Consider the following 27,605-nt stretch of genomic DNA (forward strand, 5'->3'; position numbering starts at 1 on the left):
TACATCATGTATCTTAGGTGGCACGAGCCTCAGAACTACGGCTTTCCGCTTCCAAGACAAAGTCCTTTATGCCTAATGGATATTTCTCCTTCATTGGCACAGGAGGTCCTGCTGATCTGTCAAAGTATTTAGAGGTTATATTTCTAACTATATATAACTATTTCTATATATTTCTCCCCATGAAGAGTCCAAGGTTAAATTGCACTTTACTCATGCATAGGAAAACTCCTATGAAATTGGCATTTGGTTAGTATTTTGCAGCGGATTTACAAATCTGTCCCCGGACAAAATCCGTCCCCGGAATGACCCCGGATTTCATTTAATGTCCCCATATTTATATTTTAAGGGTTGTGGATTTATTGGTAGGGAATGAATGTTGCGTGATTGGTTAACGGCACAAGATGCATCATATGGGGACTTCCGGCGAGGCAAAATGGTGGGCGCTATGGCAGCGGGCAGCTCCTGAAGCCAGCCAGAGCCAACTGTGCTACCAGGCTGGCGCCAGGCTGCTGAGACTGCCGCTGCCACTGCTGAGGGGAAACCGGGGGTGCCCGCCACGTTAACTGGCCCCCCCCGGGCCCAAAATCGAGCTGGGAGTGAGAGCACCTGGCCACCCAGCCAACTGCTCAGTGGTGTTCTGGGGCCAGGAAAACCCCAGAGCCAATGCAGGGAGAAGGAAGAGAGGAGAAAGAGAAGGAAAACAGAGACAGAGGAAGGAGAAAAAAGAGGGGAGCCCCAACCTTGCCCTGCCACTGCCACTGCTGAGGAGGAGAGGTAGGAGAGCACCGGGAGGACAAGGACATGTGGCCGAGCCCAGGCCCGACCCGAGCCTACTCTACCGCGGCTAGCGCTTCAAGAGAGGAAGGCCGCGTGACAGAGGAGAATACAGAAGAGAAGATATTACTTCTTAATTATTTTTTAAATATCTTTTTAAATATCTTCTCTCTCTCTTTCTCTTTTTTAAAAAAGTGTCCCCGGATTCTTTGAAAAAATTCTGGTAACCTTAGTTCTGCTTAACCGCAGTTGTCCATGCAATGGTAACTTCGCAGTTGAATTATTGCAATGTGTTGTACGTGGGGCTCTCCTTGGGGTTGGTCCAAGGGCAGAATGCAGTGACTAGCTTGCTGGGGCAAACTATCAGCAGCATATAACACTTAGCTGCCAATCTGCAACTGGGCCAAATTCAAGGCATTCATACTCACATGTAAGACCCTACATAGCTCAGGACCAGATTACTTGAGAAACCACCTGAAGGACAGTGTGTGTGTGTGTGTGTGTGTGTGTGTATATATATATCTATATATATATATATCTATGATACCCAGTAGATCCCTGGGATCTGCAGTTACCGGTGCCAAATATCACAGAAGCCTGTTCCACAGTAATTTGGAGCAGAGATTTAACCTGGCTGCCCCTGTTTTGTGCAACTGCATTCCTGTCAAGATATGACAGGTGCTCACTATCTGCACTTTGCGGAAACAATTGAAGACATTTTTGTTCTGGCAGGGTTTTCCAGCTGGATAAATGAGTCCTGCCCATGATTCCCTGTTTTGTATTGTTTTAGTTTTGTTTTAAATATAGCAGCTTCTTTGCTGTTCTTATTGCACATAGCTTTGAAATGACTGTGTAAATAAAATAATTTTTAAAACTACAGCTTGAAAAATTGCTATAACTTATTTTTTTTTAGCAGCAGTGTGCTGACTTTTAAATATATGCTGTTTTTCTACCAAAAAACCTATACACGCTAAGTGTTTAATAGCCTTAACCTTTCAAATAAAGGAGGGCTTTTAAACTTGATGTCATGCTTTCAAAGATGAATGGCTTTCAAAGATCTGAAAATTAGCATTAATGGCCAAATGTATTTAATACATCTACAGTATGTCTGTGATGATGTACAAATATATGAAACTTCTGAAAAAGCATGGCGACATTGCATTATAGCTGCTATGAGGTTTTGTTTTGTTTTAGGTTTTTTAAAATAATCAAGCAGTATATGAATTTCATGCAATAAAAATAGAATACAATAATGTGGATGTTAATTCATATAAGACTTTTCTCCACATGCGTCCAGAACTTATTTTCATGTTTTTTAAAAAACACAACAAAAAACCTAGCTTTTATGCAAATAGCACAGCTGCCACTGAAAGTGGTAACTGTGTCTTGCTTCCCTTTCCCTATATAACATCTAACAGAACTGGAAAAGCAATGCCAACCCTCTTTGCAATAGGTTGGATGTGATTGGATTCAGCAGAAGATAGAAGTGCTGCCAACGCAATCCTTGCCAGAAGCAGTGAGCCAAAAGCCCCCAAATGGGGGTATTCCAGTAGGGTGGGGGATAATGACTGAGTTGGCCCTGGATCTGTTGGCTACTAAGCCAATCCTACTGCCATCCCGTGATGGCATCAAACCCAATGTGGGCCCAGTTGCTCTGCCAGCTCCAGGTTGGTGCAGTGATCTGCCTGCCCCCTCCTCACCTTCCTCCCTAGTCAACATTCTCAGCAGGGCCGTGGATGGGTAGCAGACCCTCTGCTTCTTTAAGGGCAGTGACATAGGATTGCATTGTATATTTTCTTCCTCCTGCCGGGAGCAGCCAATGATGTGAAGAAGGGTAGGGTAATGCAGTGGCGGAGCTTCATGCTCCGCCACCGGGGGCAGAGAGCAGGCGCGCTGCCCCCAGTGACATGGCACACATTCTGGGGGCGGGGGGCGCTGCGTGCAGGGGCGGGGCGGGCAGCGGCGATGGTGCCCCTGAGATTGTGTTGCTCGGGGCACACCACCCCTATCTTCCTACGCCCCTGGGGTAATGCAGAGCTTCATGATTTCACAACATAGATGAGTTCTGCTGAGCATTATTGTTGGGCATGTAGGAGGCCGCTGTACAGCTGCTGGTTTTGGTGGTAGCTATGTATTCAGTGTAACATTTAAGTTCTGCCCTACGCTTGGCCTGTATGCCAAAGCTTAAAGAACAGTCAAGATCATAGCAAGGGGGAGATATTTCCTCTGAAATATGCAACGGACAGAAGAAACAGATATAACACAATTTCTTAACACACAATAATTTTATTTTCTCAGTGTGGAAAAAAAGCTGTTGGTTTAGAAATTGGCCTTCCAAAGTGTTAACACAATAATTTTCAAGCTACCAATAGGATTGCTGGAAGCATCGTAAAAAGTTGTGACAGAAACCTAGCTTTTAAATTAGCTGCTTGTTAAATATCACAGTTCAAAAATACACAGCCATAAATCAGAAGAGCATCATTAATCAATGCCACACATTATAGGACTTTGCATTTCCTTTATGAAATTTATATAATTAATGTGTCCATGCCAAGAAATGTAATTCTTCCCTCTATGAGAGACTTAACTTCAACGTGAAAGTTGACCTAACCTTGGGAACACTTACTTGTATTATATTGTCATTTATAGGGTGGTTTTCATCAAAGCTCAAGTGGTAAATATTTAACAAGGGGACATTTCCTTTTACCTCTGTCCTTTCTCCATATTTGTTAAATTAATGGCTTTATTTTTAACTTCAAAAAAAGTCAGTCCCTTCTGATCTAGCCCTTGATGTTAGTCGTTATTCCCATTAAACCACAACCATGCCTGTCATTTTCACGCAGCTGTTACTATGTATGATCAGATCACAGTGGGGAGAAGAGAAAGTAGAAGAAACAGCAGCAAATTACGTGTAACTCCCAAAGCTACAAAGGCCGCATCCTTCATTTGTAGCAGGGCTGGGGGAACCTGCATCCAGCAGGCCAAACTGGGCGCTGTAAGGCTGTTTTTGCAAACCACACCCATTTGTCCCACACCTGTCATCATATGTGATGTCAGATGTGGGACATGTAGAAATGCCCAAGTTTTCCATGGGGAACTTACCACTGATCCCTGCTGAAAGTAGTCTTGAAGTCACTTGCTGCAGTCACCATCCATTAACTCAGGGACCGCCCTCCCTGTTTATAGGTTTTTAATCTCTTCATTGGGACTAGATATGGATTTGATGGCTCATGTAAACAGAAGAGGATCTAGGTTTTTTTATTAAAAAAAATACAAATGGGAATTACTGTAAATTCTCTATATTCGCTCTGTAAATACACATTTGATGTTCTTAGGCAGGCGCCAGCAAACGTTTTCAGCAGGGGGCCGGTCCACTGCCCTCAGACCTTGTCGGGGGCCGGACTATATTTTGAAAAAAAATATGAATGAATTCCTATGCCCCACAAATAACCGAGAGATGCATTTTAAATAAAAGGATACATTCTACTCATGTAAAAACAGTCTGATTCCCGGACCGTCCGCGGGCCGGATTGAGAAGGTGATTGGGCCGCATCCGGCCCCCGGGCCTTAGTTTGGGAACCCCTGTTCTTAGGCATCTTTTGAAGACTTGTCATCAGAAGCTGTGTCCTGCCCTGATCAAAGGGCACAAAAGACATTTGGGCGTGATTTAGTTAGCAAGGAAGCTAGTATCAGGCTGGCGTCGCAGGACCTTGGATAGCTCCTTGTTGCCAATTTGCTGTAAGGAAGTCTCAATCTCAGCTGAGCCCCTTTATCCTTCTCAGCCAAATCAACTCTCCCAGACTCCACACTTTTGCTGAGCAGTGTGAACCTTTAAAGGGGCAGTCCTCCGGCCTGCAATCTTGCTCTCAGTCACTTCTCAAGAAAGCTCTCACTTTGTTGCCTTGTTACTGCCTAGAGATGGCGAGGCTTCTGGTGAAAAAGGGGCTAGTTCCTCATGAGAATTTGGTTCTCAAGGTGCATATTGGGAGTTGGGACAAAAGTTTAAGGGGTCAGTGGCTTGAGGGGCTCCTGTGTTGGGGTCTGAGTCTGGGAATTCAACAGCTCCATGCCTTAAACTTCTGATCTCGCTTATCCAGCTGGTTCCATCCTTGGCCACTGCCATTTTGTGGCCTTTGCTGGTTGCCTAAATGCAGCCTTCCCCAACGTGGTGCCCTCCAGAAGTTGTTGGACTCTCAGCCAACACTGCCAATTCTCAGGGACGATGGGAGTTCTAGCCCAATGACATCTGGAGCACACTAGATTGGGGAAGGCTGCCTTCATGTATCCTGAAATATGTTTATTATTGGCAGGTGTATTTGTTATAAAGCCCTGTTGAGTTCAACTGGACTGATGGTTTATGCATGGCTGGTAAGATTGAATAAGCAGTGATCCTCAGACTGTGAGGGTGGTTACAATACCTGAACAGGGACATAAAATTCAGTAGATGGGTAGGATCCTGAGGTGGGTGGAACCTCCCTCCCTCCACCAACTATGATCAGAGTGTGTAGCCTCCACTGACTACAGTATTTGGAAAATGGAACAGGTGTGCTCTCTGTTGCTGCAGTGGGCAGGACTAGAACCAATGGATGAAAATTGCACCAAAACAGATTTTGGCTAATTCTTAGAAATCTCTTCATAGTATGTGCTGTTAGAGAGTGGAACATGCTGTCTTGGGAGCCTCTGGGCCCTCCTTTGCTGGGGATATTTAAGCAGAGGCTGGATAGGCATATCATGGGGATGATGTAGTTGCCTCCTGCATTGCAGATTCAGATGAGCTCCAAGGTCCCTTCCAACTCTTATTCTTCTGTGATTCTAAGAAGTTACAGGGTAGGGTGCTTCATTCACTATCCCACCCCCTGCTGGGCCCCCCACTATCTCCTGCTGGGGTTCCAGGCTTGGGTTTCCATCATAATTGTAGATCTGGAATCCCCACAAGCAGAAAAGCATTGGTGTGTGTGTGTGTGTTGGGTGGCAGGGTGGAAGCAATGGGTTGGGAAAGGTTAAACATTCCTATATAGCCCAGACCAACATTTCTCCTGTGCATGTCACCACTCTGTCCTGAAGGTCCATTGCAGTGAAGAACTAGCCATTGTGGTTATGTTACAGACACACGCAGCTGCAGTATGTGGTTTAGCCCTAAGGACCTATACAGAGAGGCACCTGCATTTCTGAATGCACACTTTAATTGGAATGGCAGTTAATGTATGTCATTCTGGTACCCATGTATATTCTGCAAAAGGTTAGCATCATTGCAAAGAAATAATTAGCATAATGCTTTGGTTAATGTGGCTTATGTATTTACATATAAACAAAATTTTTCACTTTTAATGACTTTATTTTACCTTACCCATACACATAATTCTTCCTGACACCAGTATAAATGTTTCCGGTCGGTTAAGACAAAACCTTTTTCCTTCTGGGGAGATGCCCAATTCCCTTCAGGAGACTTTCTAAAGAGAAATATTAAAGCAGCAATAACATAATTAGGCAGCAAGGTTAGACTCACCCATTAAATCTCATCTCTCAATAAACATATGCAGATTAAACTGAGATCATGTAAAGAAATCATTGTCAATTGCGTGACGGATGCTCTGCTGCAGGCCCAGAACTTACAGTTCTAGAACAGGCAGCTCACAGCCTCGTAGTGCATCTGCTGGCTTACAAATATCTACTGCTTGGGATTCTTGGTATGGATTTATCATGGGGAAGATGCAAAGAGCACAATCCTGTGCACACTTGTTTGGGAGGAAGCCCCTCTGAAGGCTTAGGATTGCACTGCATGACTTTGTCAACAGGATTGGAAGGTTTGAAGAACACACCCTAAGCTATTCCATTTTGTATTGTTTATAAATTCTACACTCTAAAAAACAAAGACGGGACTGAACAGTCTGGTGTTGCTCAGAGCAAGGAGTATGCTGTAGCAGGCAATGGAGATTAGTAGCTGGGTGTAAATGGGAAAGGAAAGCTAAAGGGAGCAGGATGAAATTTTGTTTTTAAAGGGTGCTGAGAATTGTAGCACTGTGCAGGGGAAAAACTATGGTTCCCATGATTCTTTGGCAGAAGCAACGTGTTTTAAACACATGGCATGTAAACTGAGAGTGTCAGTTCCTCGATAGTTTATTTATTGCATTAGTACAGGCATAGGCAAACCATAGCTGCCAAGTTATCCCTTTTTTACAGGGATTTTCCCTTATGCTGAATAGGCTTCCTCGCGAGAAAAGGGAAAACTTGGCAGCTATGAGGCAAACTCAGCCCTCCAGATGTTTTGAGACTACAATTCCCATCATCCCTGACCACTGGTCCTGCTAGCTAGTGATGATGGGAGTTGTAGTCCCAAAACATCTGGAGGATCGAGTTTGCCCGTGCCTGCATTACTATCCTGATCTTCAGCCAAAATGCTCCCAGAGTGACTTGCATACAGTTAAACAAGACAGTCCCTGCCCACAGACTTATAATCTAAAACTATGCAGTGCAAAAGGAAAAGGGGATAGGGATGGATGGGGGGAGTTAAATAGTACTCCTTATGTTGACTAGCTGGAATGGAAGCAGTTCAGGGGAAGGGGTAACCTGAAGGCACTGACTCTTCCACAGCTGATGGAATGAGTCCTGCTTCCCATCTCTTCCATTGAGGCAGCCTGCTGGAGTGGCTGTAAGTGACTGTCATAGCTGTGGGAGAGGAAGCTCTTCCAGAAGAGCTGATGTTGCTCCTTTCAGGACTGGGCTCCTACCGGTAGTTTATTCCACACTATATGGGCCTCCCAGCACCACATCTTCCAGGTCATTATAAAGAACTGTACTGAGGTTTGGAATATGGTACCATCATGTCCTCTATCAGTACATGGTAAGATTCCCATCTTTTTGGACCAGCTTTCTCTAAAGCTGCATTTGAAGTAGGAGACTTTGATGGTTCCAGCAGGGTTATCCTTGAATCAGAATTGTAGAACTATAGTTCAGAAGATAAAATTCCGAAGATGGCATTTGAGTGTGGGATTTTAACCTTCCCCTTTTATACTTTGGGTAATCTCAGTCCTAACTGCTGTTATCCTCATTTTGGGTCAAGTTCTCCTGACTATCAATACTAAGAGCCGATCAGTTAGATTTGCTGCTCACATAATTACTTTCTGCATTCTGGAAAAGCAGCAGGGCTGGCAATGATCAATCAAGTACCTCACACAGTAATGAGCAAAATAAGAAACATACAAATGTAAAATTATGCCGCACTCATAAATATATTTTTACCCCTAACGCTGGTGTGGGCACTGAAAACAGCCAGGCTGTTGAGCTACTTCTAGGAGGTCAACAATCACATCACATCTCTTTCTCCTTCAATATCTCTTCTGAGTGCTTTGGAATGAGTCAGAATGTGAATCAGATCTACTTTTAGAGCTATCTGACAAGAGGCACACAAGCCTGTCCTTTGCCTTTAGCAAAGTCACAAAATGTGCCCTGGCAGAAAGTTTTACCTTTCAGAAGAGGAAGCTGTGAGTGCAGGACCTGTGATGTAGGGAATCTAAACGTCTTAACAAGCACCAACAGCTTTAAAGCCGTTTGCATTTTGTTTAGTGGTTAGAATCATCTGCTCCAGCACATCTCTGAACAGACGTTTTTAAAGCATTCATCATGCTATGAATATCATGAGAAGACCCTCAATAGTGAGACCCCCCCAAGATACTCCTAGAATCATAGAGTTGAAGGGACCTCAAAGGTAATCCAATCCAAGCATCTGCTCATGGTAGGAAATCCACTACTTAGTCTTAGAGCATCCCTAATAGATTATGGGCTGCACCATAGCTGCTTGAAACAGCAAAATGTCTCATGCAGGCTCTGACCATTTACAACATCCTGCCAAGAATTAAAAAAAATTTTTTTGGAACAAATACTGTACTGAAAATGACCTCAGTTTATACTTCTGCATAATTTTTCTTCATCATACAATTTGAGTTTTCTGGTTGAGAAATAATTATGAGTTTGGAAATCTAGGTCTCCTGTTCATCAGCGGCTATTCCAAGGAGGACAGAAGGACGTAATTCAATATCCCTAGAATCTGTCATGTCCTTGAGCAACATTGAATCCCCATGGTTTCCTCTGCCAGAAGAGTGAACCTATTCATTTTTGTTAATGAGACAGAAGAGGAAGATAAAGATTTTTAAAAATGCCAAGCATTGTGCTTTATAAGCCACCCAATCTAATTATTGACAGGGATCAAGGATGTTAAGGTCCAAAAAAAGGGACTACTTATTATCCGAACACTTTGGAGAGGTATTCAACTCATTTGAATTTAATTAGAAAGGAGCATTCATGATTTAAGAATAAATCTTGCCTCTGTTAATTGTAAGAATTAAGATGATTTATGGCCCTTAAGATTTCTAACATTTTTGGGAGGGAAAAGCCTTTAATAAAAGTGCATGGCTTCTTGTCAAAGAGAAAATGGCAAAAAGGGATTATGTAAACCCATTGGGGGAAAATATATTATAGTTAAATGTTATGATTTCTGAGTGCAGTATCTAATTGTGTGAGCAGCATATAATTTTGGGAATGAAACAGTTGTTACACGGTCTTTAGCTAAATCATTTACCTGTGCAAATGTTCCAACCCCTCCCCATCATGTTTAAATAAACTCATTTGGCAAGTGCATTTAAGCATGGTGGGGAACACTTACTACATGTGATGCAGAGCCCAGACCATTTGCTGATAGTGTTGCCATATTTGCAAATCAGTGACCCAGGTGGATAAGCCACTGGCATACCAATGCCGAATGTATACTGTTAATATTATTTATTAATTTATATACCACTTACATGCCAGAATGGCTTCCAAGTAGTTTACTAATATAAAAATATATCCATGCATAATTGAAATACCCAATAAAACAATTCCAGCAAAACATTTTAAAATTCCATTAATTGGAGTGAACAATGAGGCCATTAAAATAGCATAGCACTTAAAACAGCTGTTAAAATTATTTCATCAGGAGGTTCAGGTTAGGAGAACACTTGTCTAAACAGATGTGCCTTCAAGAGCTGGTTGGAATGCCAATAGGGATGGGGTTACCAGTATAAAAGGCCACCAGTGTTATATGGAACAGTACTGATACCATAGGAACTGCATTTAAAAGGTGGGTGGTGTGTTTGTGGAATACATAGCCAGGTAAGTCACACTTATTTTCGCCCTGAGAGAAACAAACTCTTTCAAAATCTGCCCTTCCTTTGGAGGGAACTGCCCCCTCCCAGTTTTCCAGTTCATGGAAGATGAGATCACACATGGGTTTCCTGACCCTGTGCTGCATTGATGATGACACAAAGACTAATTTGTAGAAGTGAGGAGCTTGGTAGATCGTTGAACTGTCTATTTAGCTCAGTTACTGGTGATTCAGAAACTAAATCTAAATACAAAATTTAAGGGATGGAAGGACAACAACAATTCTTTTATCCTGCTTCGTGTAGTTGCGTCTGAGATTGCAGTGCTTTTGGCTGAAGAGATGGATCCGTCGCAGGACACAGAGCCAGAGTTGGACCAGAGCTGCCCAAGACCCCTCAGAAGCTCCTTCCCCTGAGCCTCAAGGAGCCAAGTACTGTACCTCCAATGCTACCATGCTTGCCCAGTGGCTCAGAGTGTACCAGACATGGGGCAGTGGCGAGAAGAAGCACTCTCCTCCAAGTGGTCCAAGTGGGTGGCCCTTTAAGAGCCTAAAGGTCCCAACACTCAAGGCAGCAGCAATGTCCCAGGGGCCTCTCAGGAGCCTTTTAGCTGTTCAGGCAGGTGGCTTCTGGCAGATGCGAGGAAAAGACAGCATGTGCAATTCCAGAAACCTCCTTACAAAACACAGCACAAGGAGAAGTGCACAAGGTCCTGAAAGATCTGACCAATTACATCCCTATGGAAGCACCTTCAACACGGCCAAAAAGAAGCTTCCTACGAAGAGCCCAAGCTTAACAACAAACTGAGGCATGGTGACCCATTTCCAGATACTGACTTCCTCAGCTCCCCTGTGTACAAAACTAAAGCTTAACTCGAAGATTTATAGGAGCTGAGAAATGCTGGCAGCCCCATCACCTGCTCCCACTTTGGCAACTAATTGTTAACACCTGCCTGAGGGGTCCCACCCAGCAACAACTTGCTTACAGAATCACCCCTTCATGACAGAGACAGGCAGGAGCAGGACCCTCAGGCTCTCAGCAGGGTGGTCCTTGCTGGACAGAAGCAGAAGTCCATATGAAGCCTTTCAGCTCCACCCCCCACCAGACGGATAGATGCTGGAGCAGGGCCCTCAGCAGGGTTCCTATATAAGCACTGCTGCTGCTGCTCAGCAGAGAGGACTTCTTTTAAATTGTTTTTGTAGCGTTTCAACTCTTTAACTGGGCTGTAAGGGTACTTGGTGGGATGTGCCTGGGAGGAGAGGAGGAGGGGAGACCCAATTATGGTGATTCTGGGTAGGGGGCATAGCTGCCAAGTTATCCCTTTTTTAAAGGGATTTTCCCTTATACTGAATAGGCTTCCTCACGAGAAAAGTGAAAACTTGGCAGCTATGGTAGGGGGAGGTATGGCATGGGAGGAGGGGCAGGCACACGGCACAGGCAGTTAGTGCCTTTGGTTGATCTGATTTACATCCTATGCCCTTTCAAAATGTGGATCTTTTTTGGGGGGTGTTAAGTTGTTTTTATTTTGATTATATATATTGTGGTTTTTATGTGTTTTTTTTTAATTAAAGGTTTTCTTGAGTTACAAAAATATGTGCAACGTCTCTTGTAACATCTTTACAAATCAGTTTCATTTGTTGAGACATTGGGAAGAAAAGGGGGAAAGAGGTAGATGGGGGTGGGAGGGAGGGAGGGAGGGGGTGGGGTGCCGATGTTTCTATTTTGCTTAGTGTATGTGGGATTTTTGTTTTGTCAGCGTCGCTTGTGTAGGTTCTCTGCTGTTTGCTTGCGTTCCTTTGGTGGTGAGAGATGTTGGGGTTGGCCTAGGATATGGTTGTTCATTTGTGGTTGGCTGTAGTGTTATTTGTTTCGTGTGTGTGGGTGTTTTGGGTCAGGTTAGCCATATTGATTTGTATGCTGCTGGTGGATTTTTATCATTGTCTTGTTGGGCTGTGTATGTGATAAAGGGGAACCATACCGGGGTGAAGCAGTTGTCTTCTATTTGTCCCAGTGTCAGTTTCAGCTTATTGGTTAATTTTTCTAGTTTGTGGTTTTTATGTTGATCTTTTATGTGAACCACCCCGAGACCTCCGGGTATAGGGTGGTATATAAATTCAATAAATGATAATAAGCCTTTGGAGGAGCAAGTTGCTCACCTGGAGCTATCTGTAGTGTTTCAAATACTGGGCTGTTTTCCAGTCTTCTTATCTGGACTAATGCAAGGCACTCTTCCCTACATTTAAGTGAAAGGGAAAGCCACGGTGCAAGAGCTTTATGTCTGCATCAAGGCTCCTGCACATCCCCGAATCAGGGGTATGGAGTGCAATAAAAAAGACAGCCTGCTTCAGTCCTGCTTCAAGAAGCTGAAAGACATGACATAAGGCAGAGTGTAAGTGTGATGGTATTTTTAGGTTGCATGTTACCCATACAGGTAGATTGCTATGCCATAGTTACCTGCATTATCTATTAACTCACCGGCTGAAAGCAAGCAGCTTAGGGGTGTTAATGGGAAGTGCCCCTCAAACATATTGCAAAAGGATGGATGAATGACTTAAGTGACAGTTGCAAACATTCTTTTTTTGAACTGAGACCAGAGATTGATTGATCTGTCTTTCTCAAGTTAAAATGCAATTACCACTATAGCAGCTGCCCACAAAACATGAGACTCTGAAATTATTGCCCTATAAAAAATATTTAATGCACATAATTAGGATAGTGGAGAATAACTCGATTATAATTTGATATAAATTTAAGGTGTTTCCTATTTGGTCATCTTTTATGTATAATTGGGAGATAATTCTTCCTAAGGGGCTGACGTCAAGAATATAGTTACTTGTATGTGGGCTTTGCCAACCTGGTGCCTTCCAGTTTCTTTGGACTATGAGTCCCATCAGACCCTGCCAGCGCATCTGGGGGGCACCTGGTTGGTGAAGACAGCAGTGATATATTTAAAAATACTGCCCTGAAGTGAAAAATGACTTATCAGAGCCAGTGTGGTGCAGTAGTGAAAGTGTCAGAATAGGGCCGGGTAGACCAGGGTTCAAATCACACCTCGGCCATGAAGCTTGCTGGATGACCTTGGGCCAGCCATTGCCTCTCAGCCCAACCTGCCTCACAGGGCTATTGTACGGTAGGGATTAAATAAGGAGGGGGAGAAGCATTTTGAGCTCCTTGGAGAAAAAGATGGGATATAAATGCAATCAGTCAATCTATCAAATGGTTATCTTCTATACTGGTTTTTCATTTACAAAGGAAAAATTGAAGCAGCTCACAACATAAAAACTTTATAATCAATAAAAATCACTCAATAGTGAAATCAATGACTTTATTATCTGCTTGTCTGTCTGTCCATCCAGCCATCCACCTGAGCAGTTCACACCATAAATATTCAATAAAAAGCAACAGTTGTCATCAGCTGAACACCTACAGTCTATGGACACCGAGCACTGCTATTAACTGTCAGGCAAAGGCTGAGTAAACAGGTTGTCTTCAATCAATGATGGGCTTGAGGCACCATTCTTAGTGCCCCCTTGATCTTAACATACCTCTAACTGTGAATGTTGGTAACACCAAGATTGGATTTTGAGGGTCCTGCCTACCTTGGTGGTGACAGCAGTCACAAAATTAAAAGACGCCTGCTTCTTGGGAGAAAAGCAATGACAAACCTAGACAGCATGTTAAAAAGCAGAGATATCCCCTTGCCGACAAAGGTCCGTATAGTTAAAGCTATGGTTTTCCCAGTAGTGATGTGTGGAAGTGAGAGCTGGATTCAATTCAAATGAGGTCCCACATTTTTTTGCTATGGCTTGAGGCAAGTTTTACTTATTGATTGATTACACTTCTATCTCCCCCTTCTCTAAAGAGCTCAAAGTGCCATAACTGGTTCTCCCACTCCCTCTTTTAGCTTCACAACCAGCTTGTGGTCGAGTGAACGGCCCAAGGTAACCCACTGTCCTGCCTTACACCCAACATCCTCCTCCATAATGCCTTCCATGTTCCTGAAACTTAATAGTTACTATACAATTTCCCACCACACCCCAGTCTATTTTGTCTAATGAGTATTATCTGGCAGGGCCAACCTAGCAAGACACATTGCCCATTCCCTTCCCTTCCTCATCCCTACCCCTGCAACGGATATTAAAAGGACATTAATCAACTATGAAATAAAACCTGTACACAAAGTTAGCTTTCCACGAACTTTAAACTGTTAGAATGGAATACATCCAATAACCCGGAAATTAGAGTGATTCAAGACGGGCACTTCCCAGAATGGCTCACTCTGAAAAATCCATACTCCCACATTAAAAACATGTCAAGAAATACCCCAAACTCATAAATTATTGGTCAAATGTTTTCAACAGATCTGCCCAGTAATTCACAGTGACTGCACTTCCTTAGATCACTCCCCTTTGCACTTTCAAAAGGATGTTATCTGTGATTTATATCATAATGTATTTCTATTGTGGCTGTTATTGATAGAGAGCAGGAGAACCATAGCATGCAATGGAAATCCAGAACAGTTCTGAAAAAAACCCCTGTTTCATGACACATACTATAAACCTCACATTTTGCTGTACTTCCTGTGCATGTCATGGTGACTGCGGGGAATGGTAATGGCACTTCTCCCTCCTCTCCTCTCCCCACTCTCAGAATCTGTTCCAAAGTGTTAAGGGTTTTTTTTTTAAGAGGGACAGGAGAAGTTCCATTATGTGAGCAGAACTCTCTGTACACTGGTACCTCGGGTTGCAGACCTGATCCGTTCCGGAGTGCTGTTCGCACTCTGAAAAGTCCGCAACCCGAGTGGTGCTTTTGCGCATGTGCGAAAGCGCGATAGAGCGCTTCTGCACATAGTGCGCAGAACGCTTCTGCGCATGCGCGAAGTGTGCAGAATGCTTCTGTGCTTGCGTGCGGGGCGAAACGTGAAAGTAAACATTTCCGGGTCCGCCATGTTCGTAACCTGGAAAAATGCAACCCGCAGCGGACGCAACATAAGGTATGACTGTACATGGTTGCATTCAAGCTTAGATCTCTTTAGAGCTTTGCAATTAGAATTAACAGAGTATCTCCAGGGCATTTTTAGTTCATGTGTGTACAGATCCATAACATGCATTTAATGAGAACAAACTGAACATGTCAAGGGACCTATGGTTACTGGGAGGCTGCCTCCCAGAAAGAACATCACTGCAAGCAGGAGACCAGTCTGCCACCACCCACTGTTCAAAGCAGCAGCCACAGGGAGGTCGCTTTCACAATCTGCATGAATGAATGTTTAGCCTCAGTTGTCACTTGCCCTGGGACTGCACTAGAAAATGGAAAGGACATTCTGGCCCCATTCACCGGCCAAAGGAACAAAATAGACCGACTGCTACTCAAGCAAGAACACCAGCAAAGCTTCTTTTCACCAGGCTGAAGATACCCAACTTTTTCAGCCTTTCCTGATTTTGTTGGAATATCTGCTGTAGTGCTGATTCAGATGATTCTTCCACTAGTGATGCAAACATGTATATTTGCAGAGATGATGAATCCCAAATCCTCACATTTGTACAATATCCTTCCATGCAGATTGGTAGATTCCCTGGGCTGGGCTGGTAAAGCATGAGAACACAATGATAATAATAATTTATTATTTATACCCCAGCCACTCTGGGTGGCTTCCAACATAAATATTAAAATACACTAATTTCTTAAAGATTAAAAGCTTCCCTAAACAGGGCTGCCTTCAGATGTCCTCTAAAAGTCTGGTAGTTATTTTTCTTTTTGACATCTGGTGGGAGGGCGTTCCACAGAGCGGGTGCCACTACCAAGAAGGCCCTCTGCTTGGTTCCCTGTAACTTGGCTTCTTATAGTAAGGGAACCGCCAGAAGGCCCTCGGCACTGGACCTCAGTGTCCGGGCAGAGTGATGGAGGTGGAGACACTCCTTCAGGTATACTGGACCGAGGCCGTTTAGGGCTTTAAAGGTCAGCACCAACACTTTGAATTATGCTCGGAAATGTACTGGGAGCCAATGAATAGCACACAGAAATCAGGCTGTGCTAAGAAATAAGAATATAAATTTTAAATACAAGAATATACATTTTTAGTGCAATTTTGGCAGATGGTATTTATTCTGGATGCATACGTCTAGAACAAAAGTGAACTTGAAGATTTATAAGTGACCGATGAGTGAGAATGAATTAAAATAGGTAACTATAGATAGTATGGGACAATGAATTGTTACCCTAGGAACAATGATTCTATCACTGAGTTAAATATCACCTTTTGACAGTTTTAACATTAACACATCCATGGAAGCAAAGTGTAACAAATATGAGCTAAATGAACTGTTTCAAATCATTTGTTAAATAGCCCTCAGCAGTGACTATCAAATCTATCAAAATACTGGTGATGTGTAATGGAAATGATGTCAGTACTTACAGTCTCTTTAAGTAAGTAATTCTATTACAAATGTACAGCTAAATAGGAATCAGCGTCATCTATCTGCTAAATGTAAAAATGATCATAGACCAATTGTGAGATTCATAATTAATAATTCTTGTTGGATGGTTATCTAGTAACTGAAATTCAAAGCCGAAGTAATTAGGAACATAGGAAGCTGCTGTATAAAAAGACAGATCCTTGGTCCATTTACATCAATATTGTGAACACTGACTGGTAGCAGCTCTCCAGGGTTTCAGACAGGGGATATTCCCAGCCTTACCTGGATATGTTGGGGACGAAACTTGGGACCTTGTGCATCTTAAACTGGAAAGAAGGAGCAGCTTGCTTCATCCCCTCTTTCCTGCAGCCACAAAGGACTCTTCCTTCCTAATCTCTGTGAATGTGCCAAACTGCAAGCCCCTTGAACATCACCAAGTTGTTTTCAAATGATGAGAATGAAAAATACTGTTTTCATTTTGCTTTTGGGTTCCATAGGGGCCAACTATTCAGTCAGAAGAGGGAATGTGGTTGATTTATTAGGGACACAGGCTGATAGACACATGGCAATGGAACACAGTAAGAATGCAGAGGAGTCAAGAGAGAGTTCTTACTTTACCCTTCTTTGGATGTGTCATTCCTACGGATGTGTCATTGCTGTTACTTAAAGATGGACCAGTTTTTTGGACTCTGGTTCATACTAAGTGACTCACACTAAACAGTAGAAGCACCACCACTTACTGGACTGTACCATTTTAGCCTGCAAGATGGGGGGAATACCTGAGTGTTCTCTCCGATATAAATTTCCTATACAGTACATGGAAATCTAGAACATAAGGGGGGAAATATTGTGCTACCTGTGGATCCTGCCACTAGAGGCCGTCGTCTCACCTTAGAATCATAGAATTGTAGACTTGGAAGGGGACCCGAAGAGTCATCTAGTCCAACCCCCTGCAACCTTGCCTCATGGGTGGGCCGGCCCTGCAGACAAACATAAATACAAACATAAATTTCCTGTACTGGAAATAAGCATGCACCTGCTGCGCTGTGGGCTTTCCGCTTATAAGAACACCAGCGCCCGCCTGCGCCTCCTCGTGGAATTGCCAGACTGGCTCCGCCTACTGTATTTCGAACCCCGCAAACCTTTGCCTAAACGCCGCCCCACTTTGCATCTTTGGCTCCACCTCTTCCCAAGCCCCTGTCTCTTCCTAAATCAACAACTCCACAGCCACGCCCACTCCCGCTGGCAAGCTCCGCCCTCAAGAGGCGCGCGGGCTCTTCGCAGCATTGGCTCGCGCCCCGCTCTTCCCTCTCTCCTTGCAACGCAGAAGAGGCGGCGGTAGCCACACCCCCGCCGCTTAAGTCCCGCCTTCTCGCGGAGGCCCTGCCCCCTGCCCGCCTTTCGCGCGAGCGGGCCCCGCCTTGTTCGCGCAGGCGCAGCGTCACCTTTGAGCGAGGTACCCCCTCAGAGAGGCTGTCCCATCCGCCCCCCTCAGCCGCAGGACGGTGTGTGACAGACCCCGCGGCAAGGGAGCGAGGAGGAGGCGGCGGCGCGTAGTTAAGCGTAGCCTTGCGCCCGCGCCTCATTCCCGCCCCCTCCGCCCTCTTTCCCTCACCCGCTCGCCCCCAGGTGTCAGGGGCATCTGCCGCCGCCGCCCCCTGCCATGGTCCCCCGCCCGTCGCCCTGGAAGCAGGAGGAGCTGGGGCGGCGGCCGCCATTGCCTGAGGGGGCTGCGAGGCGGCGATGAGAGGATGGACGCAGACGAGGTGACCATCCGCGAGCAGAACTTCCACAGCCAAGTGCGGGAGTACACGGTGCGTAGCCGCCGGGAACCGAGGGCCCTTTCGGGGCTGCTGGCACCGCCTCTCTCGACGGCCCCCTCGCCATCCCTCCTGAACCGCCCCCGACGGTTCTAACGTGTCGACCCCTTTTGCCCGTTCAGTATCTCACTTGCTCTGCCTCCCCATCCCCCTCCCCTCCTCACGAAGGCCCGCCTACACCGCCCCCGCGTGCAAGGAGACGGCGCTGCTCTCTCGCTTTGCAAGCCGCGCTGAGCGGGCTCGTGTGTTTTGCACCTGCGTTTTATGCGCCCGGGCAGTTAGTAGACGCTGCTGCTGCTGCTGCTGCTGCTGCTGCTGCTGCTGCTGCTGCTGCTGCTGCTGCTGCTGCTGCTGCTGCTGCTGCTGCTGCTGCTGCTGCTGCTGCTGCTGCTGCTGCTGCTGCTGCTGCTGCTTTTTAAAAGGACTTCCCTTGTGGTTAAGTTGCACCCTCCTCCCTCGCCTTCCGCAAGTCACGCCTCGACTTTCAGTTCCACGTTTTTCCGTATTTGTGTGCGTGTTGCCCCTACTGTCGCTGCTTAGGGACTAAAGCTAGGCTTTTAAGCATTATGTAGCAGTTGCGAAGACAAGAATGTAATGAGACCATTAACAGCGTTGCACTTTTGTGCAGCTGTGGAAGTGTGTGGTCATAGTTTCTGTCTCCAATGAGGATTGGCCTAAAGAGTTTCTTCACCTGAGCGGGGGTGTCTAATTATTATTTATTTATTTATTTATTTATTAAAGTTCTATAATTCTCTCTCCCCCCACCATAGGCAGAGGAGGTACAATAATAAATAGCACTTTACCAACCTTTAGCAATATCATTCTTCCAAATGGTCTGGGATGTCTCAGAGTTCTGGGTTCTGCTTATGTCAGGTACTTGCTGTAAGATACAGTAGTTGGTTTTATGGTCTGTGACTTTAAAGTATAGCATTGTGTTATTGTATTTATTACTTGCTGTATATAACACTGGGATCCCTTTCAGGTGAATAATAGTTTAGAAATATAATAAATACGTAAACAAACTTGTCTGAAAAAAAAAGGTAATGTGGGTCAAATGTGTTCATGGGATACTTTTGCAGTGACCTTTCGTTTCAGCATATAAAGTGTTGGCCGACTGACACTTAGCTCACTAAGATATTTTCACTTGGAAAAGCTTATGCTCATATGACTGCCCACAGTATGGCTATATACAGGGTAGAGAAAAAAGATTTACAGCCAATATAAGTGGTATGTATCATACATTCCTGCAGGAGAGTGTCTTCCTCATATTCATATTACCCTCTCTCCAAACACAGCCCATACCAAGTACAGCAGCTGCATTGACTGTACCACGCACACATTGTAGCTGTTCTCTCTAGTTCTGATTCTCAGTACCTGTAAGTAAATTATATACTGCTTGATTGTAATAAAACTTTTCATTGGTTTCTTTAGTTTCATTAGTACTAATTTCTGAGTAAAATTGAAACATTCAAAGTTCAGTCCATCACCTTTTGCACAAGTGATGTGTCTTTGATATACAGTGTCCAAATATCCACTGCTTTTACCTCCTTCGCTGAATGTGGGAGTACATTCTACAAAGAAGCTTGTGCCATTCTGATTTGCATATAGAGTGCTTCCTAGCTCCAGATCATAATCCAAACCTTAACCCAAGCCTGGAAGTATATGGTGTCACCACAGCCCTTCTATAAATACCATCTACTACTTTTGCATATCATGTACTGAGCAGGTGTGCAGGATTGTTGCATATATCTCCAACTTCTAGAACAGATGGGAAGCCTCGGGCCTAGGATGCAAATCTGACCCTCCAGGCCTCATTATTTGGCCATTGGGACTTTCCAAAGGTCATGCTCCTGATCAGCTTTTTACTGACTGGAATGTGTCCTTGAACTGGGAAAATGTTTCTTAATTGCCAGAGTAAAGCATGGAGAGATGTATGTGCATAAAGAAACACCCTACTTTTTGTGTGTGGTCATGCCTATTGTTCCACCCAGTTTTGTCTCTAGTCCCACCTAAACTGGCATGCCACTCCCATAAGGTTGCCAGTGGGTGAATACAGCCCTCGTGCTGAAAAAGATTCCCCACACATTTATAGATGAATCCCTAGAGGTCATGATGTTGTTTGCAATTGACTCCCATCATCTGTTGAAAAATAAGTTGTATCTTACTTTCCCCCCAAAGGAGCTCAAAAAGTGCACCCCACTATACTTCATAACAACCCTGTGAGGTAGGTTAGGGTAATGGGTTTAAGGTTACCCATTGAATTTCATGGCCGAATCTTTCTAATGCTGACACACTCTGTTGAACCTATGCCAGTCAAGTACAAGAATACATCATTTGTCTAGCCTTTCCACATCAGTCCTGTAATAGCCAACTACTGGTACCTCATAAGTGCTAAGTACTTTGTGACTCTGTACCCCCTAATGTTTTGCTTTCCCTCACATCATGCTAAATACTATTCTCACAGCATTCTTCCCCAACCTGGTACCTCCCCAACTTTGCATAGTTTCATGCTGGGTACATTCAGAGTTACATAACTGTCTTTATGGCCTCTTCTGAGTTGTCCGCTTTGGTTCTATCACATCTCCCTACCCTTGCAAATACAAAGTGAATTTGCACATCTCCCCATGAAGTGATGTGCCAATTTAATACTGAAAAGTTGGATGTGTGAGTAAATTATACTGCTTATTTATTGCCCGATGCCACCTTGAATTGTTGTGCTGTAAGGCATTATTCAATACCCCTCAGTGTAATATTTTACATTTCTCTCTCTCCTTTTGCTGATTTTAATGTTTGATAAACCACTATGTTGCTTTGTAAATTCCATAGGCAAGTATGGGGTAGCTTGTTGCATTCCGTCTTTCCTTACACAGGTCATTCACACTTTCTCCAGACTGAGCATGGCATGCATCATAATGAGGGAATATGTGGTTAACTCCTCAGTGTCACAGGACTACGTCACCTCCTCTGCACAGTACTTTTGGTAATGGATTTTATAGTTGCTCATCCTGTGTTAAATGCTGTTCTTAACCAGAAATAGAATATATAGTCTTTCTCTAGGAATGTTATGGTATACTTTCCTCAAACTGTGTTTTCAGTTTTGACCTCTAATTTTTTATTGAAAAAACTGTAACAGGTTAGATAAAATTAGTGTTCTTGGAAGCTTTTTGTAACCTGGCATACTTCCTTAATTGCTTTTTTACACTACAGTATTCCCGGAATCAGGCTGGTTCCTGTGGCCTGGGACATATTGTTCATTTAATGCATGGAGAATCCTGCCTTTCAGAGTAGGAGCAGACCAGATTGTTTAGCTTGTTGGTTTTGATTATAGCGACCCTTCTTGTTTTGCTTGTTTTATTAGATCAAGGTGTGAACAGCTGAGGGTCTGTTCTCATTTCTGAGGATTTGTTATTCTCAGCTTTGATCTTTTATAAAACCTTTTTTTTTACTCCAGTTGTAAGCTGATATTTTCAGTAAAGTGAATTTTAAGCCCTTCTTAGAAATTGCAGCCCACACATAGCACAGCAACACTTCTGTGTTGTGCAAAAGTTGCACAATAGCTAATACCTTAAGTTAGCCTGCTTTTTTCATAATTCTTAGCAGCATCTTCTTACTCTTGGTCCAGTTCTCCTGGTGCTATGAACCTAGTTTACATTTTAAATAGCTACAAATTTAGTTTGTGAAAGTGGACTTGGCAGTCATACCATCCTTTTGCTTTTCAGACAGCACAGACGTACAACAAAATTACCAAAGAACAATACAGTGGTCAGTTTCTTGTACCCATGTCATCATGACATCTTTGTTTGGATTCAGCTTCAGATAGCTTTCCTCACCTAGTCCCTTGCTTCAATGAGACTCCGAATAATAGATTAATCAGACTCAAAATACAGATAAACATCAAACAAATTGTAACATTTTCTTAGCAATATATGAGAAAATGGACTTTCTGGAAGTGAAATTGCACTACGGTACCTTCACTTCCTTTCTATTGAATTATAAAACTCCAGTGTGGAATTTCTTTTTATAACACCCTTTTCAGTCTTTGAAGTGATAGCATTCAGAGTGATTGATGGTTGAGATGCACCAAATATGCCAATTTAGCATTTTTAAAGGCTGCATGATTATAAATAATGCACAATACATTTTTCAGAAATTAGATGACTTGCAGTTTAGAAAGTTTGTTGACTGTAAACCATAGAATATGGGTCTGAAACTAGGATTTTGTAGTTCACTATTCATGGAGATCACAACTCAATGAAAAGAAAAGAGTCATAGAATTGTAGAGTTTGAAGGGATTGTGAGGGTCATCTAGTCCACCCCTGCAATGCAGGAATCTCAACTTGCAATTCCCATCCAGTTGAAAGGAGCTTTAACATGTTGATTGATGGCCAGTGATCAAAATAGATAACTTTTCTGGTTGCCTTGCACCAGGCTCCTACAACCCTCTCAATGCTAAATGCATATACCGGTATATCCCTCCAGAAGTTACCAGACCATGGCAACAGTTCTAAGGAGAACCCAGTTGAACAAATGTGAATGATATTAAATTTACAGTTTTGGTGATTTGTGTGTAGAATTTAGGGTTTTCATGCAAAAGTTTAAAGGACTACTCAAGGTGCTATTGTTTCATGAAAATCTTAAATATAAATCCTTAATTAGTTTTCTGGAAAATCTGGAAAACAATTGAAACAATTATTAAATACAGTTTTTTCATCCTCCATACTTGTTTAGTGCCTAAGTAAATGGTATTCATTCTGCTGTATTGAGTGAAATTCCCTGGTATAAATTAGATCCTTTGGGCATTTTTTCCATGTAGGTGTGTTAAATAGAATATGCTGCATTGAGAGAGAGGTAATTTATGGTTGTTAATTCATGGTTTCTCTCAATCTCTTCCCAGAGTTCATTTGTCTACTATGGTGGGAGTCACTACTTTTGTCTATGAACTAATTATGTATGGCAGTTTTTAGTTTCCTGATCCAATGAAAGGGCAAATTTATATGGATGAAGAACATTAACTTGGATCCTAAGTTGCTCCTCTCTTCACATAAGGAGGAGATATCAGCCGACTCCCCCCTCTATCTGCAGCCATGTGCACAATATCGTACACCATTCCCAAGGGTCTCCAAACCCAGGAGAAGATTATTGGGTACTGCAGAGGGTAGGGGGAAGTGAGAAATCCCTCTTCCATGAGTATGAATTTTGTTCTGTTCACAGGTGGAGTGTTGTATTTATGGCCCCTCCTTCAATCCAGATACAGTAACTGCAGTAGAAAAGTCAACGGTTGCATTAAGTGTTCCGAGAGTGTTTTTTTTGGGGGGGGGGGAGGCACATGGACTTGGTTTCCCCTGCTCCTACTCACTCCCATTTCTCTGCTGAAAGGTAGATACGATTTTCTGATAATAGAATCACAGAATTGTAGAGTTGGAATGGACCACAAGGGTCATCTAATCCAACCCCCTGCAATGCAGGAATCTTTTGCCCAATGCATGGCTCAAACCAGGCATAGGCAAAGTTGGCCCTCCAGATGTTTTGAGACTACAATTCCCATCATCCCTAACCACTGGTCCTGTTAGCTAGGGATCATGGGAGTTGTAGGCTAAAAACATCTGGAGGGCCAACTTTGCCTACGCCTGGCTAAAACCCACAACCCTGAAATTAAGAGTCTTATGCTCTACTGACTGAACTATCAGGTTGTGTGCTTACAGTTAGATTGGATCCAGTGTTGTATGTGGCTTCTAAAAATTAAGGGGAAATGTGGGTACTTAATCACATATATTTTTGATTTGGCTGCTGCCATTTGTTCTCAGTTTTTCCACACAAACTATCAATCAATATCTGTCTTTTAAGTAATTTTTAAATGTCTCCTTGGAGATGCTATTTTTTCTTTGGCTGGGTTTGTTCATACTGTTAGACCATAGTTTAAAATAAATTAATGTGCACAAGTGCTTTTCTCCTACCCTGCTCCTGGCTGTGCCAATGTGGGAGAGGAAACATGCCCAAACCAATACAGAATCTGGCTTGTTGTGAAGTGTGAACCTGGGCTCCCAGATTTGTTTTCTTTCCAGACAAACCATGAATGGAAGCCAAGTATTAATGTGAATGTGTTAATGTTACAAGAATATGATAATGTTAGGATTGAAGGCTTTTTCTCTTCTCACTATAACTCTTGATTAATTGGCCTACCTGGCATGTTGCTGAGAATCTTTTAAAGAACAGTACAGTTGGTCCTTTATTTGACCTGTAGGACTTGCATTGCAGACAGTTGTTTTCCTGAGAAGCTAAAAATGGATAGAAATTTATTCAGTTCAAGGTGAAATGTATTCTCTTTCTGTGTGAATGTTGTCCACAATGGGTTTGAACTATTCAGTCCTAATTGTTTTCCACTGTCTTTACATTTTTCCTCTGGTTACTTGAAGCCACAGCAGCATGTGTGTTAGTATTGCAGTGCCTGTTTCACACACTTATAAATGCCTATTTCAAACACTTATAAATCCACATTATTTATTTTGGGTTTTGGTAGTTGGAAGTTGAGCGATAGAAGGGGGGGGGCTGGTGGGCCAGGTCTTTACCTCCCCATGCCTACTGGGCCAAATTTGGCAGGCAGGTGGGGTTACTATAGTCACTATAACATCAGGTGATGTACTTTGTAGCCCCAGTTGTTGCGACTTCAAAGAGTGGTGTGGGCTGTTTGCAAAATGACTTTTAAACAGCCCACACTGTTCTTTGAAACTGTGTCACGTTTGATGTCAGATGTCAGATGTTGGGCAAATGGGCGTGCCTTGCCCAAATGAGGCTTCATAGACTAATCCATGGCTTGTTGAAATTTGATTATTTAAAATTATTGTTCAGTATTGTCAGTGAAGGTGGCAATGTAATACAGTCCTAAAGTTTTGAAGTTGGATCTGAGAATTCTGTTGGCCGGGTAAGAATTTGAATGGTTCCCCAGAATCCAGATGCCTGCTCAGCAAATAAACTTATTCTATAGTCTTTGGGCAACATCAAGTTTTTCATCATTCATTCCTTTTCGCAAATATTTTTTAAAATGGTAAAATGGTACGATCTTCAATAACTGTAGAGAAAACTCAAGAGTCTTGTTTTATTATTTGCACCTCATACTTTCCCCATGGGGTTAACTGTGAGTTTATTATTAATTAGTTTAATTTATTAATTCAGAGGTTTTCAACCTTTTTGAGTCCACGGCTCCCTTGACCAACTGCATTATTTCTATGGCACCCTTGTGCGGCTCAGGAGCCCAGTTATGTCACCCCTTGCTTGCAGAGCTGGCAGCCTCTCACCCTTTTTCAAACACCCTCCTTTGTGGAGTGTTCCCTCAGCCTCCTGATGCCCCTCTCTTCTCCTTGGGAGTCCTCCGGGCAGCAGCAGCAGCTGCTGCTGCTCTCTCTGGTCTCTGAGCTGCCCTCACCCCCATCCTAAAGAGAGCTGCCTCCTACAGGCACCATTCCTTTGCAGAGCTTATAGCCAGGGCTGCTGCAATAAACAGCTGTGCAAGCTTGGGGCAGGCAGAGATGTGAGAGGGCATCAGAGGAGGGAAAGAAAGAAAGAAAGAAAGAAAGAAAGAAAGAAAGAAAGAAAGAAAGAAAGAAAGAAAGAAAGAAAGAAAGAAAGAAAGAAAGAAAGAGGGACAGAGGCTAGTGTTGCCCGTGGCACCCCTGACCATCATTCAAGGCACCCCAGGGTGGCATGGCACACTAGTTGAAAACCACTGAATGAATTAAATTTCTATATCACCCTTCTTCTGAGGATCACATGGTGCTTTACCATAAAAAAATGAAATATGTATCATAGTAACAAATAGAAACAATACACCTTCCAGTTTAAAAGGCCGTAGATTGTTTACGTGGCCAAAGGCCTGGGAGAAGAGGAATGTTTTTGCCTGGTGCCTAATGATATGCAACAAAGGTGCCAGGCAAGACTTTGTCCTAATGTCACCAGCGCAACTTATGGCTGAGTGGGCATCTCACGGACCAAATCCCAGTGCTTTAAATTAGGGCAAGGAACCTCCAGCCTTCAGGTCAGTGTTGGTCCACCAGGCTTCCCCATTTGGCCCCCAAGTCCATTTTGGGCAAGTCACATCCACCTGCCCTGTCCCTGACCTGACATCATACTGATAAAAATTGGGCTTGATCAAAGCCTGCTTTGTGCAGCTGCCAAAGTGCTTGACAGCCAGCTGGTTGTTCGGAGCCTTTGAAGTATTAAGCAGGAACCCAGCATTAAGCAGGATTGCTCTCCCGTCACATTAGCCTATGAGAAGGGGGAGTAATCTGCTTGGTTTTTGATTGTTGGTTGTTGGTTTTTGCTTTTATCCAGTTGTGTTAGGGAGTAATATTCTGCTGTAAACAGAATAATACATTTTTAGTGACTCCAAATCCTGTTTGGGCTTATATTTTGTTCATAAAAGCTTAATGCTAGTTTCTTATTTATTCTAAGGGGAGGAAAGTACTGGTTCTAATTTAATGCTTATGTAGAGTATTATAAATCTGTCATATCAAAAGTATGAAAAATCAATACATTGGAATAATTTTTTTGAGTTATAACTTAGCTTCCATGAATATGCAGGTGTGTAGTTCTATACTAAAGAATATCATAAATAATTTGATATATTGAGTTTTATTTATATAGTTTATTGTAAAAGTGCCACCTTGGAATTTTATTTATTTTATTTAACAAGATATATATACTACTTGATTATAAATAGAATCTCTAAGTGGTTTACAAACAATAAAACAAATTAAGTTCTCAAAAGTTTCAAACAATTCAAAATATAAATAAGCTAAACCTAAGCTAAACACATATTAACATGTGCCAACAACTTCTTTATTTTTAAATTTTCTTCTACATGCCTATGTCTAGAACATACACCTTTTTTACCTTCTAGCATGGGCGAGGAACCTTTTGGCCAAACTGACCAGATCTTTCTCTGTCATCATTCCTGACTGGACAGGTGCGTTGTCCCTTCTGCAGTGCTTCCCAAGTGTCTGACAGCTAACTGGTTGTCAGGTGTCTGGGAACACCAGTGCAAGGGACTTTGTAAGGGGAACTGCTGTACAGATGATCCAGACACACCATTAGCTGCCCCACACTTGACAACATATAAGATGTCAGGTGTGGGGCAGATGGGCATGGTTTGGGGAAACCGGCCTCGTAGATCAAATTAGGAACTATGATACCCCAAATTTGGCCCATTGGCAATAGGTTCCTCACCCCTATTAAAGGTGTGTTACAAAAAGCAGCAGAATATAACTTGATATTGTTGTGGCTTTAACATACTGCCCTCCTGTTTTAATTTGGAACTTCATTTTTAAAACCAATACAGTAATAATAAGCTAAGGCTTGAGAGCATGGAAAGTACAGTCCTTTCCACATTCTTTTCTGAAGCAGTGAGATTGATCTATTCTAGCCCCTTGTTCCTTCCTCAACAATGGCAAGAATTTCAGAGAGCA

General features: G+C 43.2%; 1 protein-coding gene and 1 long non-coding RNA gene across 2 annotated transcripts in view; one reads left to right on the forward strand and one right to left on the reverse strand.

The window, feature by feature from the left end:
- Positions 1-13,224: 13,224 nt before the first annotated feature.
- On the reverse strand, positions 13,225-18,596 carry LOC148684298 (uncharacterized). Its single transcript, XR_015946432.1, has 3 exons — positions 18,403-18,596; positions 17,184-17,307; positions 13,225-15,496 (listed from the first exon to the last, which is right to left on the reverse strand). It is a non-coding gene; the product is annotated as an uncharacterized LOC148684298 (long non-coding RNA).
- Positions 17,582-27,605, forward strand: part of LMBR1 (limb development membrane protein 1) — a 67,668-nt gene continuing 57,644 nt past the window's right edge. Inside the window, exon 1 of the mRNA XM_035129041.3 lies at positions 17,582-18,141. Within this exon, the coding sequence (XP_034984932.1) occupies positions 18,079-18,141 (63 nt within the window). The 5' untranslated portion in view covers positions 17,582-18,078. The remainder of the gene's footprint in view (positions 18,142-27,605) is intronic.

The sequence above is a fragment of the Zootoca vivipara genome, chromosome 11, assembly GCF_965207765.1.
Source record: "Zootoca vivipara chromosome 11, rZooViv2.hap1.1, whole genome shotgun sequence".
Lineage (NCBI taxonomy): Eukaryota > Metazoa > Chordata > Lepidosauria > Squamata > Lacertidae > Zootoca > Zootoca vivipara.